Raw genomic sequence first — 17,245 nt, forward strand, 5'->3', positions numbered from 1 at the left:
ATAAGTTGAGTAAGAATTCCCTTAACAGTCTCTTTGGGATCCTGAGTATGTATGAGAATGGAATGTAGAGCTTTTATGTTGAGTTAATTACACCTTAAAAACGCTTAGCATTGACTATTACCAAGTTTGCATTTTCGTAAGGTGTTTCTGATGATTGAATGATATAATATGAGCAAAGCACAGCTGGACACTACTTAGCATAGAGTAAATGCTCAATAGATGTTATTTCTCCTTTTCCTCTCTTAGTTGGAGATGAGTTCTGCCAATAGTTCCAACTCTAAAATTGAGTTTCATGGACTCAGAAAATGCTCAGTAAATGTTAACTGTTATTCTTGTTGTTTTTCTATTCTGTATTTTCTTATAATAAGTGAAAGGGACATTTCTAAAAGCTAGACTCATTAAGGAAAGACGAGAATTAAGACAATGTGATCAATTCAAACACATAAAAATGTTGAACTCAAAAGTATTTTCCTAATTCTCCTGGTTGTTCAGAATTAGGAAGATGATTCAATGCTTCTCTGTAGTATCTGAGAATTAAAGTGAATCTCTTTCATGTAGTATTCCCTCAATAAATGTACACTGACTCGCTGATAATTGCTTCTTCGGGTCACACCTCATTTGTACACATATGCAGAATTTTTTCTGTCATCTCTGAAAGGTCCTACAGGTCTGCTAATAATTGAACAAGCATGGCCTGGTGCTGCATGCATGCACTTGAAATGAACCAAGTGCAGTTTTAGGGCTTTCCATTTGAACATCAAAGGGCACAATGCTGTCAACGTGCCCCCATCAAGTCAGCAGCCTAATTTACTATTTAATAATACATTGGTGTGGCAGGCCTCTCTTTGCAGTCTTTTTTTGCCCAGGGCTGTTACAGCTCAACTAGTAACTCTGCTGTTAAAAAATTGATCAGCTTTCTTTCTCCAATATTTGGAAAAGGAAAAATAAGATTTATACTAAGTCAAAAGTCTTTATCCACTTCAACCCCTCCTTACTCCAGAAAAAGGTTAAAAGGGCTTAATTAAACCTAGAGAGAGGCAATAAGGTAAAATAAACTTTAAAATTAGTGATTAAGGGCCGGCCCCGTGGCTTAGCAGTTAAGTGTTCGCGCTCCGCTGCTGGCGGCCCGGGTTCGGATCCCCTGCGCGCACTGACGCACCGCTTCTCCGGCCATGCTGAGGCCGCGTCCCACATACAGCAACTAGAAGGATGTGCAGCTATGACATACAACTATCTACTGGGGCTTTGGGGGGAAAAGTAAATAAATAAAATTATAAAATAAAATAAAATTAGTGATTTAGGAAATAGGACAAAGCAGGAAAAGGTAAAATGGTTTGTACACAAGAAACTTGCTGTAGAGTAGTGTCTGTATGAACTAAGACACAAAGCCTGTCTTTTTCAAAGTGGTCTTGGAACTTCCTATGTTAGAATCTCTTGAAATGAATCAGAATCCTGGGCAGGGATAGGTGGGTAGGGGTAAGCAAGAAGGATGGACAACTGGGAATCTTGCATTTGTTACAAATTCTAGATGATTCTTATTCTCACTAAAGTTTGAGAATCGTGTTGCTCTAAATGTTTAGCAGCCAATACAAAAAGGGAGACATGTTTTGTTACATGATTCACAGCGTCGCTAAGATAGAAACAACTCCATTGCCCCAGAGAAGCACAAGAATTCCTCCTCACTATGACCAGAGAGAATTTCTTTCTAGGTGCTTTGGTGGTAATATACTATCCATTAATATTAATCTTTCCATAGAAAGTTTATTGCAATAATCTGAACTCATGGGTATTGGTTTTGATATCTAGAACAGTTAAGTCATGCCATACAATTTCTTTATCCACAGTATAGCAGGACAGAGAGAAAAAAAATTCTCTCTTTATTTCTTACATATCAGATGACAAAATAAAGTAAATTACATTGGCACCCTGTTCACAGTATTGCATTCTACTTCCCCTGCTCGCTCTTGTTCTGCAAGCTCACTCTTTTCATTAGAAGATGAAATCATTATCTTAGAGAATTGGAGAGTGAGCATATTAGGGAATTTCACGTATGGTCAGTATGTGTGTTGTTCTCAGTCTTTGAGAACTGAGCAATCCTAATGACCTTTATAGCATCCTGCCCCTCCAGTGTGCCCTCTTCCCTAATCAATTCTTTGGCCTCATGAGCGCCAGTGGGTGGAACTCTTTTTCCACTTATCATGGATCCCCTGCATCAAAAGCACATCTTATATATAGTCACGTTCAGATCATTGCCATCTCCTATGAAATCAAAATCAAGAATTTCCTTCCTGGCTATAACATCCATCTCTGACACTACAGTTTTTCTAGTCAGTGAACCAAATAGGTATTTGTCATCCTGATTGTGACATATAGTCTCTCAAGTCCTTTCCAATTCTCCCTGTGTATGATCCTTGAGCTGGTTTTAAATGCTCTCCCAGACTAAACCCTGTGGTAACTAGCGTCCTGAATTCCTGGCCCCTTTGTATTTTTTTAATCCTGGAACAGGAGAAGTAGTAATACAGGTAATTGGAATAGTTAGTGGATTAACTATTTGGACTGTTAGGAGGAGTTAATCACTGCCTCTACGTTCCAGTAGCACTTGATTTCTTATTGCTCTCCCTGAACTTAGCCCATGAGGTGTAGTTTTTAAGCATGTGGTGGTTTCCTCAGTGGAATGTGAGCTCCTGCCCTCAAACAGTCCCAGATGTTACTTGTCTTTTTATCTCCCACTGTGTCTGGCACATAGTAAGCCCTGAATAAATGTATTTTAGCTGCATGTAATTGAGACATTTGGCCATTATGTACTTGTTTTCCATTAGAACAGTTATTACTATTACCATTTCTAAATATTTGTTGAATTGAATAGATAAGCTAGGAGTGTATTACAGTGTCTAATTTGTAGTGTTTTGGGCACCAATAGGTAAAAGACATGGATTATTTCATTTAAGAAAATACCAAGTTTGGCAAAGAAAAAAATAAATTAAAAATGCCTTTCTCTGAAGACAAACATATTCCTCATGATTATTATTTTCTGTTTGTTTTACTTAAAATAATATTGGATTTAGTTCACGGAGTTGGAGGCTTATGGTGCCTGAATACAATATGTGGCATGTTCTAATCAGCAAAACTTTAATACTTTAAGCAAAACTTTTAAATAACATATGCTTATTATAGAAAATTGGAAACACATGAAGGAAAAGCACCTCCATCTCCCCTCCTAGAGATAGTGTGTCTTAACATTTTGGTGTATTTGTTTCTCCTGTTTTTCTGTGATTAATTTTAACAGTTGAAGTTCTACCCTCTACATAATTTTGCATTTTGCTTTTTTCACTACATCCTGCATGGTCTTGATCTATTTTCCCAATCTGTGATTCCACAGAGATTCAGAGTTATAAATAATGTGCATAAAACTACATATCTTTACATAATCACAGTTTGTGTGACCACGCTCTAAAATGTTGCCTTTATGTAAGTGAAAGTTCTTGCAAACTTCTGCTTACAAACAAACTCTTGAGTTCATTGCAGCTTAAAATAAATACTGTTTTATTCTCTTTAGATAGTCAGTGCTGAGAGCAGTGTTTTTTATAAGGTAAGTGCCATGACCTGCCCCTTCTTCTCACTCAGACTCTTAAGCCTCCTGAGGGGAATTTTAAATAGACCATCATCTTTTTGCCTCTTGTTTGTTTTAATGAGGTATTTGGTGGGCACAACATGGAGCTAGAGAGACAATAAGTGATGGAAAGAAAGACTAGTTTGTACCATTGTTGGAGTAAAAATGCTCACAAGTTGTATACAGTTAATGGTCTCTTCCCCAGCCTTGAGGGTACCTGGGAACTCAAGGCTGGCCAGGGGGTTAGAAAGGAGTATAGCTGAATTCGGAAAGCATGGTGGCGAGGCATGTGTTGAAACTAAACTGTTCAAGACACAACCCTCTATCCTTCCCTCTCACCCTGCTCCGGGGCCTTTTTCATTTCTTTAAACCCTCTGGATTGTTTGAATACTTTATTGTGAACATTAATTATTATAATTATTTAAGAGATTAAAATTTAGTGCTAGACATATGAAAAACCACTGAATTACACACTTTAAAAAGGTAAATTTTGTGGTATATGAATTATATCTCAATATAAATGTTAAGGCAAAAAATAGGAGAGATGGAAGGCCATTCCATCCATTCATTCATTTAAATAAGCATTTACTAAGTATCTAAAAAAATAGAAGCTTGCTTTGATGGTTGCAAAGGTGAGTGGCACGTAGACTGTTCTTTTGGGAGTTCATAGTCTAGGAGAGGAAATAACAACATATATTTAAGTAACTCTAATACCAGAGGGAAAGGGGTGTGTATTTTAAGAGAAGTATAGATAAATTGCTGAGGAAAAGCAGGAGGAAAGAGTCATCATTCCAACAGCAAATGTTGAAGAAGGAATTTAGAAGAGAAATATTTGAGTGCTCATTGATTTTCCATAAATTAATGTAGAATTGATCAGGTAGGCTGGTAGACTTGGTAGTGGTGAGGTGAAGGAGCACCCCTCTGATTGCTCACACTTTCTCAGTGAATATTAGGCAAGATTTCTCCTGAGGCTGGATACACTGGGACAGTGGAAAGATAGGAGATGCTATGAAATCATCCTTTGGAGAGTTGTAGACTGTGCATCTTAGGGAATTTCAAATGAGGTCAATTTGTGTGTTTTTCTCCGGAACTTTTCAGCTTCTAGGTGTAAATGCAGAGTAGAAGAATAACTGGATATAAGTAAGCAGAGTGGAGTTTATGACATGAATATGACAAAGGGGGGAACAAGCCAGGGAGTTTGAGAATGGTGAAAAGAAAGTAATTATAATGCTTTGGGGAAGTCAATTTTCAAAGCAATGTCAGCATCACCTGGAAACTTATTGGAAATGTAAATTTATGGTCCTAGACCTACTGAATCAGAAATAGGGTGGGGCCCAGGATTCTATGTTTTAACAGGCCCTCCAGGTGATTCTATAACACATCAAAACCCGAGAACCACTGGTCTGGGAAATCTAAACTTCTTAAGGCAGTAAGTACAATTATGGGAAAGGGGCAGAAATGGGTGATGATGGATAACTAAAAAGAAGTAGAGCGTAAGTATGGCTTAACATCTCCACTAGAGTGAAGAATTGTGTGAGTGGAGAAATTCAAGTAAGTGAGCTGTGAGGGTAGGCAGTGCTCGTCAGAGACTAGGATACTTGAAGGATTTTAGAAGTAGAGCAGTTAAGAGACTCGGGTGTTGTATGTATAGTCCATGTCCATGCTACTTACCAAGGATCATGACACAGGTAGGAGTGGAGAAGAAAATTGTGAGACGGGTAATAAAATCGCCATTGAGTGAGGAGTGACCAGAAAGTAGGCTGACAGCTAAAGAAGAATGGTTAGAGGTTGGTCTAGATCATTTTTTTCCCCTTGTCATCCGCTCCCCCTCCTTAGGCATATAGGATGTGAGAGAAAAACAGCCTGGACTCTAGATCTAAGCTGTAGGAAGGTGGTACCCTCATGCCCAGACTTAGTGTACAGGGTAAGAGTGTGGGAGGGCTAGGATGAGAGGAAGATTAAGTCAAATGAGTGAATGTACAGGTTAATGTGGAAGTAAATGACCAGGTGGAAACAGGTGACCTGAAAGTCTTGGACTCCTGCTTATTGCTGAAATAAGCAGAGATGTGAAACATAATGAGACAAAGTGAAAGCTCTTTTATCTGACGTCATTAGGATTGGCACTTGTTTAGTTAACTGAAAAAGACAGTTATATGGAAGTGATGCATATATACCTTCAACATTTTATTTTTAGTTGTACAATAATTCATCATATTTGCTGCTTGAGCTTCCAAATGGTTTTCTTGGCATCAGCCACACTCAATAGTGACATCTATGAATTCCAGGTTTAGTTTCTTTCAAATAGAACAAGAACTGAAAGACATTTGAGAAGTAACTTAAGGGCAGAGTCTTTCTAGACTTTTACATTTTATCCCTAATTTTTTATGGTTGTGTTGCCCACACTATTTTTTGTAATAATTTACCTTTATGGACTCGTTTCAAAGCATAGAATTTTGTTTTTAATACAGCTCTCTTTTAGCATCTTATGGTCTATTGATTTATGTATTATTTGATTAAATTACATAATTACAATGACAGGCATAAACAGGTTTGGGAACAAACACATCTGATTTGATATACATACAGTTCAACAAATGGGAGATGTGAGCCTGCATGAAGTCCCAAATATTCAATGTACTGTGAGTGTATGTTTTATAGAGAATTAATAGGCTAATCTGGCAAATTGGAGGTCAGATTAGAGAGTTTCTATCGTTGTTCTTAATGATGCATAGAGGAAGGTCAGTGATCTGGGTGAGCTGAGTGTGATACATGATTTCTCCTGAGGCTTCCAGTAGTGTGAAGCAAGGGTGAAGGGACTAGTTTCTGAGCTGGAGGGTGGATCACATTGGTAACAATGAGAGTCTGTAGAAATCCCTTTTAACTTGTAATAAAATCATTTAAATTATGAAAATTTTTTTGTAATATATTTAATGTAATTAATAATTATGCTTCCTGACAATTACTATGATTTTTGGATCATTGCTTGATTTAAGAATAGTGTGATACAATTAAATAGTATGTTAGCTCCAAACACATGTATGATATACATAAAATCCTAATTTCTGCTTTTCTAACTTTTATTTTTGGCTTTATGGCTTGCATCTAATAATATACAAAGAGGATTTCTCAACGTACAAAATAAATGAGGTTGGAAATTTTTAATCATTTTTTAAACCGTTTTTGAGATTTTTGTATTTGAGTGAAACATTTTTCTCTTAAAAGTATTCCTGTAATTTCCATTGTTATCCGTGTTTTTGACTGTATAAACACCATTCCAGTAGGAAAATATAATTTTTTCAGTTAAAAGAACATCTTTTATTAGAATACCATTCTAAATCTGTACTTTGGCATATGATACAAATAAATGTATTTATAATACTAGGGACTAAAAGCGCCAAACGACATAACTTAGATAACAGGAATCTTTCAGGGCTTATAGTCCATCAGCTATGCTCCATAAATTTCCGTCTTCTCATTTAACTTGGTCTTTATCGCAGATATGAACATGACCCATAAGGCTATTGAGTAAGACAAGGTTCACAGATGACTGTCTTTGGAAGCTATCTGCACCACTGCTAGAACATATCACTTTTGTGCTGCATGAATTAAAATAATTATGACTAAATTTTATCTGTTAATTTGTCTTATTTAGACTGGCTGTCCCTGTCAGGAAGAGTATATTCCATATCTGTTTTCTTCATGAAATTAAACTTTGTATAATTTCATGCCAGAAAAACTTTGTCTTTATTATGAACTGCTATGTTTTGTTTTGTCAGACAGTTAAAATTATCATTTACTATTTTGCCTTGGCTGCCAGGAATTTTAGAGCTAGCTTGTAGTGATTATGCACCAAAGTTTTCATATAATTATCTTCATCTTCTCCCTCTCTTACCCTCTTTTATCAGTCTTTAATTTTTGTTTTAGTGATTCTATCATGTTTTTTATTATAAATAGTCTTAATTCCTTTTTGAAAGTTGGTGGTAGATAAATTCAACAAACAATTATTGAGTATCTACTTCTTGCCATTAAATTAATTCTGTTAGACTGAGAATGTGAAAAAAACAGGCTATGGCTTCAAGAAGCTGGAAAAAAATAACTTTCTCAGAAATTCCTAGGAAATATTTTGTTCAAATAGGAACATAATATATGTATTTTTCTAGGCATATAAAGTGCTTATGTTTATTATTTTATTGCTAGTTAAAAGTCTTCATTAGGATAGATTGCCATTACCAAAGCCTACATGTTTTCTAGAGCTATTTTGTTTTATTCAGATTTAAAATTCAGGACTGAAGGCTGGGTCTCGCATAATCTTTGAGGTAGCAGTGCACGCACAGTCAGCTGTTTCTGTTCTTAGATATCTGCAGAGAGTTGTGAAGCTGGTCTTCTGTGAGAACACACTGCCCTCAGGCCTTTCAACTGCACTCTGGGGAAGAGATGGTATGTGTGACATGACCAAAGGTTGCCCAGGGAGTCTTTGAAGAAGATGATAGTTTGTCTGATAGATATTATAAAACAATTTTGAAAAGAGAAGGCATTCCTACTTTGAGTCTAAAAAGGAAAGAAAGCCTTTTTCAGTTGCTCATATTATTCTTTTATGAAGAAGACTCTCTTATGCTTTGTGCAACTTTTGAATGAATACCCAGTCCCCTGAAAATTCATACTACGTAAAGGCTTAGAAGATTGTAAATACAGTGGTAGCCCATTACATAACTGGTTGGCCAGCAGCATCATTTACAAAAACATTGGCATTCACACATTTTTAAATGTAAATTAAATGTATCTTTTCACCACTCTATGACCTGACTTTTAAAAACTAGGTTTGTGAATTATTCTGACCCAGATATGTCATCCCTTGCCCTATGAAACAGAATGTAGTTATTGCCTGAATTTTTATGGAACTGATTACCCTTTAAGTGAATGTCCTTGTCTTCATTCCTCATCTTCTCATGCTAACTGTTGGCCTTTTGCTTATTTTACTGCTTATTAGCACCTTTATGTAATAGGCAGAATAATGCCCCCACCAACATGTACATGTCATAATCCCCACAACCTGTGAATGTTACATTACATGGCAAAAGGAAATTAAGGTTGCAGATTGCATTAAATCTGCTCATCAATTTACCTTAAAATAAGAAGATTATGCTGGTTATCTGGGTCTGCCCAGCGTAATCACAGAGGTCTTTAAATGTAGATAAGAGAGGCAGAAAGGGACGGGGACATCAGAGTGAAGTGACATGAAAAGAACTTGACCCACCTTTGCTGGCTTTGAAGACTGAGGAATGGGGCCCCACGTGAGCCAGGGAATGCAGGACACTTCTGAAACCTGGGAAAGGCAAGGAAGCCTGTTTCCTGGAGCCTCCAGAAAGGAACGCCCTTCTGACCCCTTTGATTTTTGGCATCCAGTGAAATCCGTGTTAGATTTCTGACCTACAGGACTGTTAGATAATAAATTTGTGTTGATTTAAGCCACTAAGCTTGTGGTAATTTATTATACAATAAACTAATACAGAGCCGGCCCCGTGGCTTGGCGGTAAGTGTGCATGCTCCGCTGCTGGCAGCCCGGGTTCGGATCCCGGGCGCGCACGATGCACTGCCTCTCCGGCCATGCTGGAGCCGAGTCCCGCGTACAGCTGCTAGAGGGATGTGCAGCTGTGACATACGACTATCTACTGGGGCTTTGGGGAAAAATAAATAAATAAATAAAATTATTAAAAAAAAAAAAAAACTAATACAGTCACACATTGCTTAATGACGGGGATACTTTCTCAGAAACTCGTCGTTAGGCAATTTCTCTGTTGTATGAACATCATAGAGTGTAGTTATACAAACCTAGATGGTATAGCCAACTACACACCTAAGCTGTATGGTACTAATCTTATGGGACCACTGTTGTATATGTGGTCTGTCATTGACCAAAATGTCATTATGTGGCATATGACTATACACTTACCCATGTTCGAGAAAGGAAAATGAAGATGAAACTCAAGGCGGGGAAAAGATTTAGTGTGGGTTGAAGTTGCAACTCTTGCTGACAGAGAGATAAAGGCCATCACTGAATTTCAGCCCCTGCTCTCACTGTTTCCCATTAATACAGAAAATCTACATGTGCCTGTTGCCAGTGTAATGACCTGAAATACACGCTTCAAAACAATATACCTTTGTTTCAATCTGCCTCCAGTCCACCCATGTGGCCGTCTTTGGAGTGATCTTTTCATAGAACAGATTTAATTGTGTTATTTCTCTTTAAAGTCCATTTCATGATTTTCCGTTGCCTAGAGAAAAAAGCCCAAATGTGTAGCTCATCAGTCAAGGCCCCCCTACAACAGAAGCTTCTGCTGCTGCCTATGTCATACTTCTCATTCCTATGCACCTTATGTTCAGCCAAGGTGAGGTACTTACGTTCTGTGAGCCCAGCATAGTATTCTGCACTTTTCTCCTTCGTATATGTCATTTCCTGCCGGATCATCAATCATACCTGCTGGCAGACTCCTAGGAACTGAATTCTTCAAGACTCCACTCAAACATTAGATTCTCTGGAAAATCATGGAACCTTCCACATCAACTTAAATTGTTTGGTCTGTCCTTTATGCCACATTGTGACTTGTAAACCTTGCAATATTAAAATTATTTCTTTCCATTTCATTCTTAAACTAAACTGTGAGCTTCCTGAGGGCAGCAAGTGGGTCTAATAACAAATCTAGGGGACTTAGTATCTCACATAGCTTATACAGTAGGTGCTTAATAAATAAATATTAAGTGAACAAATGATTATGTTACCTGACCTGGCCAACCTTCCACAGAGATGCCATTAGAATGCAGCTTTCTGATTCGCAGGCCAGTCTTTGATTAGATTCTGCCACTAAAATTTAAGTACCATAAAGGAAATTTTTCTATATACCTAGGGAACATTTTTCATTTTAAATAAAATTCTGGTGCTGACCGACTTCTTTTGTTTGATGCCACTCCCCTTTCTGTCCCTTAATTTAACACTTGCAATTTCATAATTTTATTGTATTGAAAATGAAAACATCGAAATAATCTCTTTTGTTTAGTTTTTTCCTGGCTCTATTTGGAAAGATTAATTTGTGCTGTGTATCTGTTTTTATTCTTAAAATGTTGAGAAGACTGCAATTTAATAGAATAGCATAAGAGGTATCAAAGTCTTTTGGCTTTAAATATTTCAATTTTCTCTCAGCATTTCTATTTTTCTGCTTTTGTAGATTTGATATTTATGTCAGTTTCTCAGTGGTTACATATAGGTTTGACCTTGCTGCACGAGTCTTTATGAAAATGAGGTAATGTATATGGTAGAAATTGGAAACTGTAAAGCACTGTTCAGATGGAATGAATTATTTTCATAATTTTTTTATTGCTTTACACTCTTGACTGCAAAACATTCACAATTTTCATGATGATGGGAGTAGTTCCACTGGGAATTACTCTATACAACAGCTGTCATAATTCAAAATCTTAAAATGGTTGGCATAATTTTTAGTGTGATTAGTAGGACATATCCTTTGTGCTGCATAGTAATTTATAAGTTTGGTTTACTACTTTAAAAAAGGAAAACACTTTTTATTAAGATGAATAAATCCATGTTGGTGTTAATGTTTTATATAAGAAGATTATCAATAATTTAAAAAATAGTAGAAGTCATTGATGAATCAATGAGACTTAAATGTATTTAAAACAGATTTTATTTTTGAAATATTATGAAAATGTTGATAAATGTCCAGAAACTGTAGACTGTAACTGTGGAAATTTCCAGCTTGATTGAATGCATTGCTTGGATGCCCGCTGTTGGATTTGGGTAAAGCTAACTTGTTGTTTTAGAATGGCTCAAAGAGCTAGGCAAAGCCAAGGTTCAGAATGTGTCTTCAGGATTTGAATTCTCTCACATTTGGTAGGTGATTTATTTGCTTTCTTTATTTGAAGGGCAGCTTTAAAGTAATCTTCTGATACAGCTACTGATATTTTCACCGAGAAAGAAATGTCCTGTGAGAAACCTGTCTTCCTTAAATGTACCAGACATATCTCCCATTGTGCATCAACAAATTGGCATTATGGTTTTTTAAGAGCCAGTCTCCAGTGAATTCATTTAGAACAAAATGAGTCTAGAGAACCTAAACATGCAGATTGTGCTAGAGACTTACCTCACCACAGAGTACGCTTTTCTAGAAACCACAAAACCATTCTCCTGTACATCATGTCAGTTTCTCATCTCCTTACAGGATGCCAGATAAATTGACACATTCTTACTCCTTGTGTCTTCTTTGAAGAGATTCCTTACTTGCACCAGATTTCTGCCATTATATCTCACTTTCCTTATTATAAGCAGCGAGTCTCTTTATTCTTTTAAGTATGTAAATTCACAGTGTATGATAACTTCTAATTCATTCCATGGACTTGAAGCTTGTCCGTGATAGTTTTAGTGAAACTACTAGTTGCCACTCTCCCTAGTTGTGGCTTACATTTCACTTTTGAAGACTTCAGCTCTCTGTCCACTTGTTTGAGTGTCTTTTCTTGATGATACAAAGTTCAAAATAAGTTTATCTGAACACAAATCTCTCTATCATGATCCCTTAAACAGTTTGCATGAATTCCCATGTCAGCTTGATGTTACTACTGCAGCCATTTGTGGTCTTTTTTAGGTCAGCTGGGTATTTTTCTATATGAATAACTCTGTTTCTATAAATAACTATCAGCAATGATTGTTTTATTCTTGCCTTGCAGGTACTACAGTGCAACCATTCTGCAGATGTCCGGTGTTGAAGATGATAGACTTGCAATATGGCTGGCTTCAGTTACAGCCTTCACAAATTTCATTTTCACACTCGTGGGAGTCTGGCTTGTTGAGAAAGTGGGCCGCAGAAAGCTTACCTTCGGTAGTTTAGCAGGTAGGTGCCTGGATGAAGAATTTAATTATAAACTTTTCTCTAATGATGACAAGTTTACCTTCCAAAATGCAATACCAATACCATTTCTTATATAGTTTTCTTAGCCAAATAATAGAGTTCCTCTAGACAAAAAGTTTTTGAAAAAGAACTTAATGAATGTTGTGATATGTAACTAGAAACTAGAATTGTCTAAAACCAATAATTGTAAAAACAATTTCAGTCTACTGAGGTTAACATTTTGCTGTTATTATTTTGAGTTCTTCTCAAAGGTACAAAAGTGAAAAGAGTAATCATTTTTTGTTCTTTCTTGATTGAAAAACTTGGTATTCATAAACTCACTTTTTAACATATGTTTTATTTTTAACTTTTGAATAATATGGGAGTAAATTTGGAGTATTTTTTTCCAAGCTCTTTCGACAGTGGAACATTAGAACCATGTAATTTCTTCACAAAGCAAGGACAGACTCTTTGTGTTTGAACTAGGCCTAAATTGTAGGGTAAATTCTGATTGGTTAAGTATATTTTCTATGATAGCTAAATAAGACAAAACCTTTCTCACTTTCAAGTATGTTTTGTCTTTAAATTCTGCCCATTTCGTTCATTATTTCTCTGTAACACAAGGGCTGTTTCACTGGACCAAATGAGACACATTTTCACCATTGTCTTCACATGGTTACATCATATAATTTTCTCATCTTTTTCAAATATACAAGCAGATTCCTAGTTATCGGTTAGCTGTCCTTTAATAGCTCCTGTATAAGTTTATTTAGAGTAAGAATACATTTTTCCATTAAAGTGTAAAGTTTCCAGGCTAGCATTAACTAAATTCTGTTTTAACCAAATTATACCTAAAAGATTGATCTAATAGAACTGTTTGAGGCATTTGTCCCAGATTCTGATGAGAAAATACATTCTGAGTTTCATACTCAGTTATTAAGAATGTATATTCTCGGGGGCCAGCCCGGTGGTGCAAGCAGTTAAGTGCGCACGCTCCACTGCGGTGGCCCGGGGTTCGCCGGTTCGGATCCTGGGCACGTACTGACGCACTGCTTGGCAAGCCGTGCTGTGGCGGCATCCCATGTAAAGTGGAGGAAGATGGGCACGGATGTTGGCCCAGGGCCAGTCTTCCTCAGCAAAAAAGAAGAGGAGGATTGGCAGATGTTAGCACAGGGCTGATCTCCTCACCAAAAAAAAAAAAAAAAGAATGTATACTCTCTCCCACCCTTTACTCCAGAAGGAAGAGTGGAATTCTTCTACCCTCTGTTCCTGCCTGAGCAGCAGAAGCCCTTGAGTACAATAATGGAAGCCGAGCTGCAGTATCCACACTGAGGGGAAGATTGTCTGATTAATTAAGAGGCAAAGATAATTGCAACAGCCAAGATTTATAGGGAGGCAGGAGGGTAAGTGAGGAAAGGTGAGGGACAAGTGAGAGTTTAAAAACCATACATTCATACACCTGTTGAAGGAACAAGAAGTGTTTAGCCTGGAAAAAAGACTCAAGGGACACCTCGTAAATATCTTTTCTAGCAGATGGTAGATGTCATGAGGACATAGATTTTTACTTAGTATAAGAAAAATATTCCTAATATTTAGAGCTACCCAACAATGAATTGGGCTGTTTCATTAGAATGGTAAACTCTCAAAAAAATGATAGATGACCTTCGGGTAGTGATATGCTAAAAATAAATTCCTCCAGTTGGTTGGAAATTGGATTTGCTGACCCCTGAGATTCAGGTCAGCTCTAAGAAGAGGTAATAGCCGCTTTAAAATTTTTTAAGTGGATACCTTTCCTTTTCAGCAGGGCCTCAGTATATTACTACCTCAAGAGGTCTATTTTTTAAATGGAATTTCAGGTCTTCTCAAGTTTGGGATTTGGCTTTTGAGATCTAGGGAAACTGCTGATTTTGAGATCTGAGGAAAACATTTTTTCTAGCAGTGTCTGTCCCTTCGTTTGTTGTATTCCAAGGAGACAATTTCTCATCAGTTCTGCAGAATTTTGAGACATTCTAGATAGAGCCAGACTGTTTGGGTTTGAATTGTGTGAGCAAGGTTCTGCTTCCTCATGTGTAAATAGGGATTAATTATAGTCCTTTCTTCATAGGGTTGTAATGAGAACTAAATACATTTATATATGTATATCATTTAAAACACTGCCTGACACAGATAGTAAAGTGCCAGAGCATTTTAGCTGTCATAGCATTTTAGCTGTCACTCTTTAATTACTGCCAAAGAGTGATTCTTTGTTATTTTAACTGTAATGTGAAATCAACTTTCATCATCAGAATCCAGGAACTTTCCTGAACTCCTCTAGCTGATGTCTTGTTTCACCTCTCAATTTAGGTCCTCTGCCCCAAGGATTTCCAGAGCCCATCCCTGACTATTAAGAGTATTAAGACAATTATTTGGGGGGAATGACCAAGAGATTTCAGGGACTGCTTCTTATGAGCAACCTGTAGGTACTTTTCTTTCCTCTCTTGTTCTCTTTTCGGCCAAAACCACCAACACCCCAGCTCCGTCCACTACCAATACCATACAGTGATGCCTCCAGCTTGAGAGATCTTCCATCAAGTAGGCATCTGATTTTCCTTGTGATGTGGCCAATTAAAGTGATGACGTAGATATTTCAGGGGTTTAGGAGGTAGAAGGCCTGGTTTCGTGTCACAGATCTCCTCTTTTACTTGTACATATAGATGTAAATAGTCCTCTTTCTGCAGTTCTGGTTTTTAACTGTGATGAAATAGGTCCCACTAGAACATAATGACCAATGGAAGTGTACACCTTCAGAAGAAAACTTACCGCTAAACAACCTTGTTAGTGTATTACTGTTACTCCATTGTGACCCACGCAATAGATGTTTATCTCACTTTCCGATACCAATTGATTCTGGGTTACTCATATTTTTATTTGAATATTTTGTTTTATTCATTCGTATGTAGGTATATACTTGATATTCTAATAGTGCTAAGTATTATAACACTGTTCTATTTAAAATTTCTTAAATTAGCCTGGAATTTTTAAACCTTTGATTCAGTTTTGTTCCCTACTTTGTGTTTTTATTATGATTTATTTTCTTACATTGGGTTAAAAATAGTGGGAAAACTTATATCAAAATAACTTTTTGAATAGGTATTCATTCTTTAAAAATTACTACAAATAAACTATATTTAGCTAGGCCTGGACAAAGAAACCCTTTATACAAAGAAATATAAAATATATAGTCCCTGAATAATTTTAAATGTAGGACATTTTGTGGTGTTCTGACTTTTAATATTTTCAAAGCTTGCTCAGAGAACTGGTCTTTCTTGTAAATATTACAAATTTAATGACAACCTCTTGATTCTTTTAATAGAAGAAAGTTTATATCTGTGTAGCTTTATTGCTTATAAATCAGAAAGCCAGAAACACGGGGTTATTTCTGCCAGATATTTTGGTAGTGGAATATTTCTGAAAACATCACCTACAGGCTGTCTCCATCAGAATTACGCAGGGGGTACTAATTTTAAAATGTGGATTCTTGGGCCCTACCCCAGATCTGCTAAGTTAGAATCTCTGGAGGTGGGGTCTGGAGCACATGCACTTTAAACATGTTCTCCAGGTAATATTTACACACACAAAGTATGCTCTATTAGAATCATGGGAAGGGAAATTATTTTTTTCTAAGTATTTACTAATAATCTAAGCCCTGCACCAGGTAGTTAATGTAACTTATTACATCAGATATTTTTGAGAATGCTGTTTATCCAACACACTTCACTTCCTGTGGAGAACGCCTTTGTTAGGGAAATTATATCAGAATTCCAATATATAACAGTATACTTGGTTAAGAGAGACTCTTCTCTTGAAATATAAAGAACGTGCCAAAACTGCCCAGGACACCGGAGAAGATCCTTTCATCCAAGGCCTTGCTATGTTGGAATCAAATCTACATGGCACTCATGATTCATTTGACAATAACTACAATTATTTTGAATACTAACAAGTGACTGATAAAACATCTGTAACTTGTTAAATGAAAGGAAATAGGTAATTCAAGTGGTTTTAAGTTTTAAAGGTATATGAGTGTATGACAGTACTAAGTGATCATTTTATTCCATAAATAAAGTCATGTAAGATATCATTCCCTTCCCTTAAGGAATTTATCATCTCATAAGGGTTTTTACCCTGTCTGGTCATCATAATCACCTGTGCAGCTGTTTAAAACCCAGATATCTGATCCCCAGAGACTCTGATTCAGAGGTGAGGTATATCCTGAACATTTGCTTCCTATAGGAAGCCAGGAGAAACACTGCTAGATGTAGTAAAGAAGGTAAGGGTATAATACTGACTTTTAAAAGATCTCCATCCAAAATAGGTTAAAATAAAAATAAATCTGTGCTTAAGAAGGGTAAACCTTCAGCTCTTTAGGAATTTTGTGTAGCCAGATGGTCCACTCCCCATATTTTCCAGGCGGGTTGAACTTTTTTAGACATGAATGCAAGAAACATATCGTCCATACTGCAGAACTCTCAGCTAGGGTATGTGTATCACACAACCCCATGACCTCAATTGGATAGTCTTAAGTTTTTGTTTTGTTTTCTTCACAAATAGCTAATATTGCAAAAATCTGTGGTACTGTGGTTCATCCATTCAACCATTACTTATTAGGATCTGCTGTATGTCAGGCATTAGAATTGGACATATGCAAGTACATGCTAGGTATACCATCTTAAGAGTTCACATTTTATCATGGAGCCAGGTT

At 36.7% G+C, this 17,245-nt stretch overlaps 1 protein-coding gene across 1 annotated transcript in view; it reads left to right on the forward strand.

Annotated features, from left to right (window-relative positions):
* SLC2A13 (solute carrier family 2 member 13) overlaps positions 1-17,245 on the forward strand; it is a 339,913-nt gene that overhangs the window by 223,342 nt on the left and 99,326 nt on the right. The window contains exon 5 of the mRNA XM_004441151.3: positions 12,344-12,507. Coding sequence (XP_004441208.1) covers positions 12,344-12,507 — 164 coding nt within the window. The remainder of the gene's footprint in view (positions 1-12,343; positions 12,508-17,245) is intronic.

Source organism: Ceratotherium simum, chromosome 17 (genome assembly GCF_057802395.1).
Source record: "Ceratotherium simum simum isolate JZ-2026a chromosome 17, ASM5780239v1, whole genome shotgun sequence".
NCBI classification, from domain to species: Eukaryota; Metazoa; Chordata; class Mammalia; order Perissodactyla; family Rhinocerotidae; genus Ceratotherium; species Ceratotherium simum.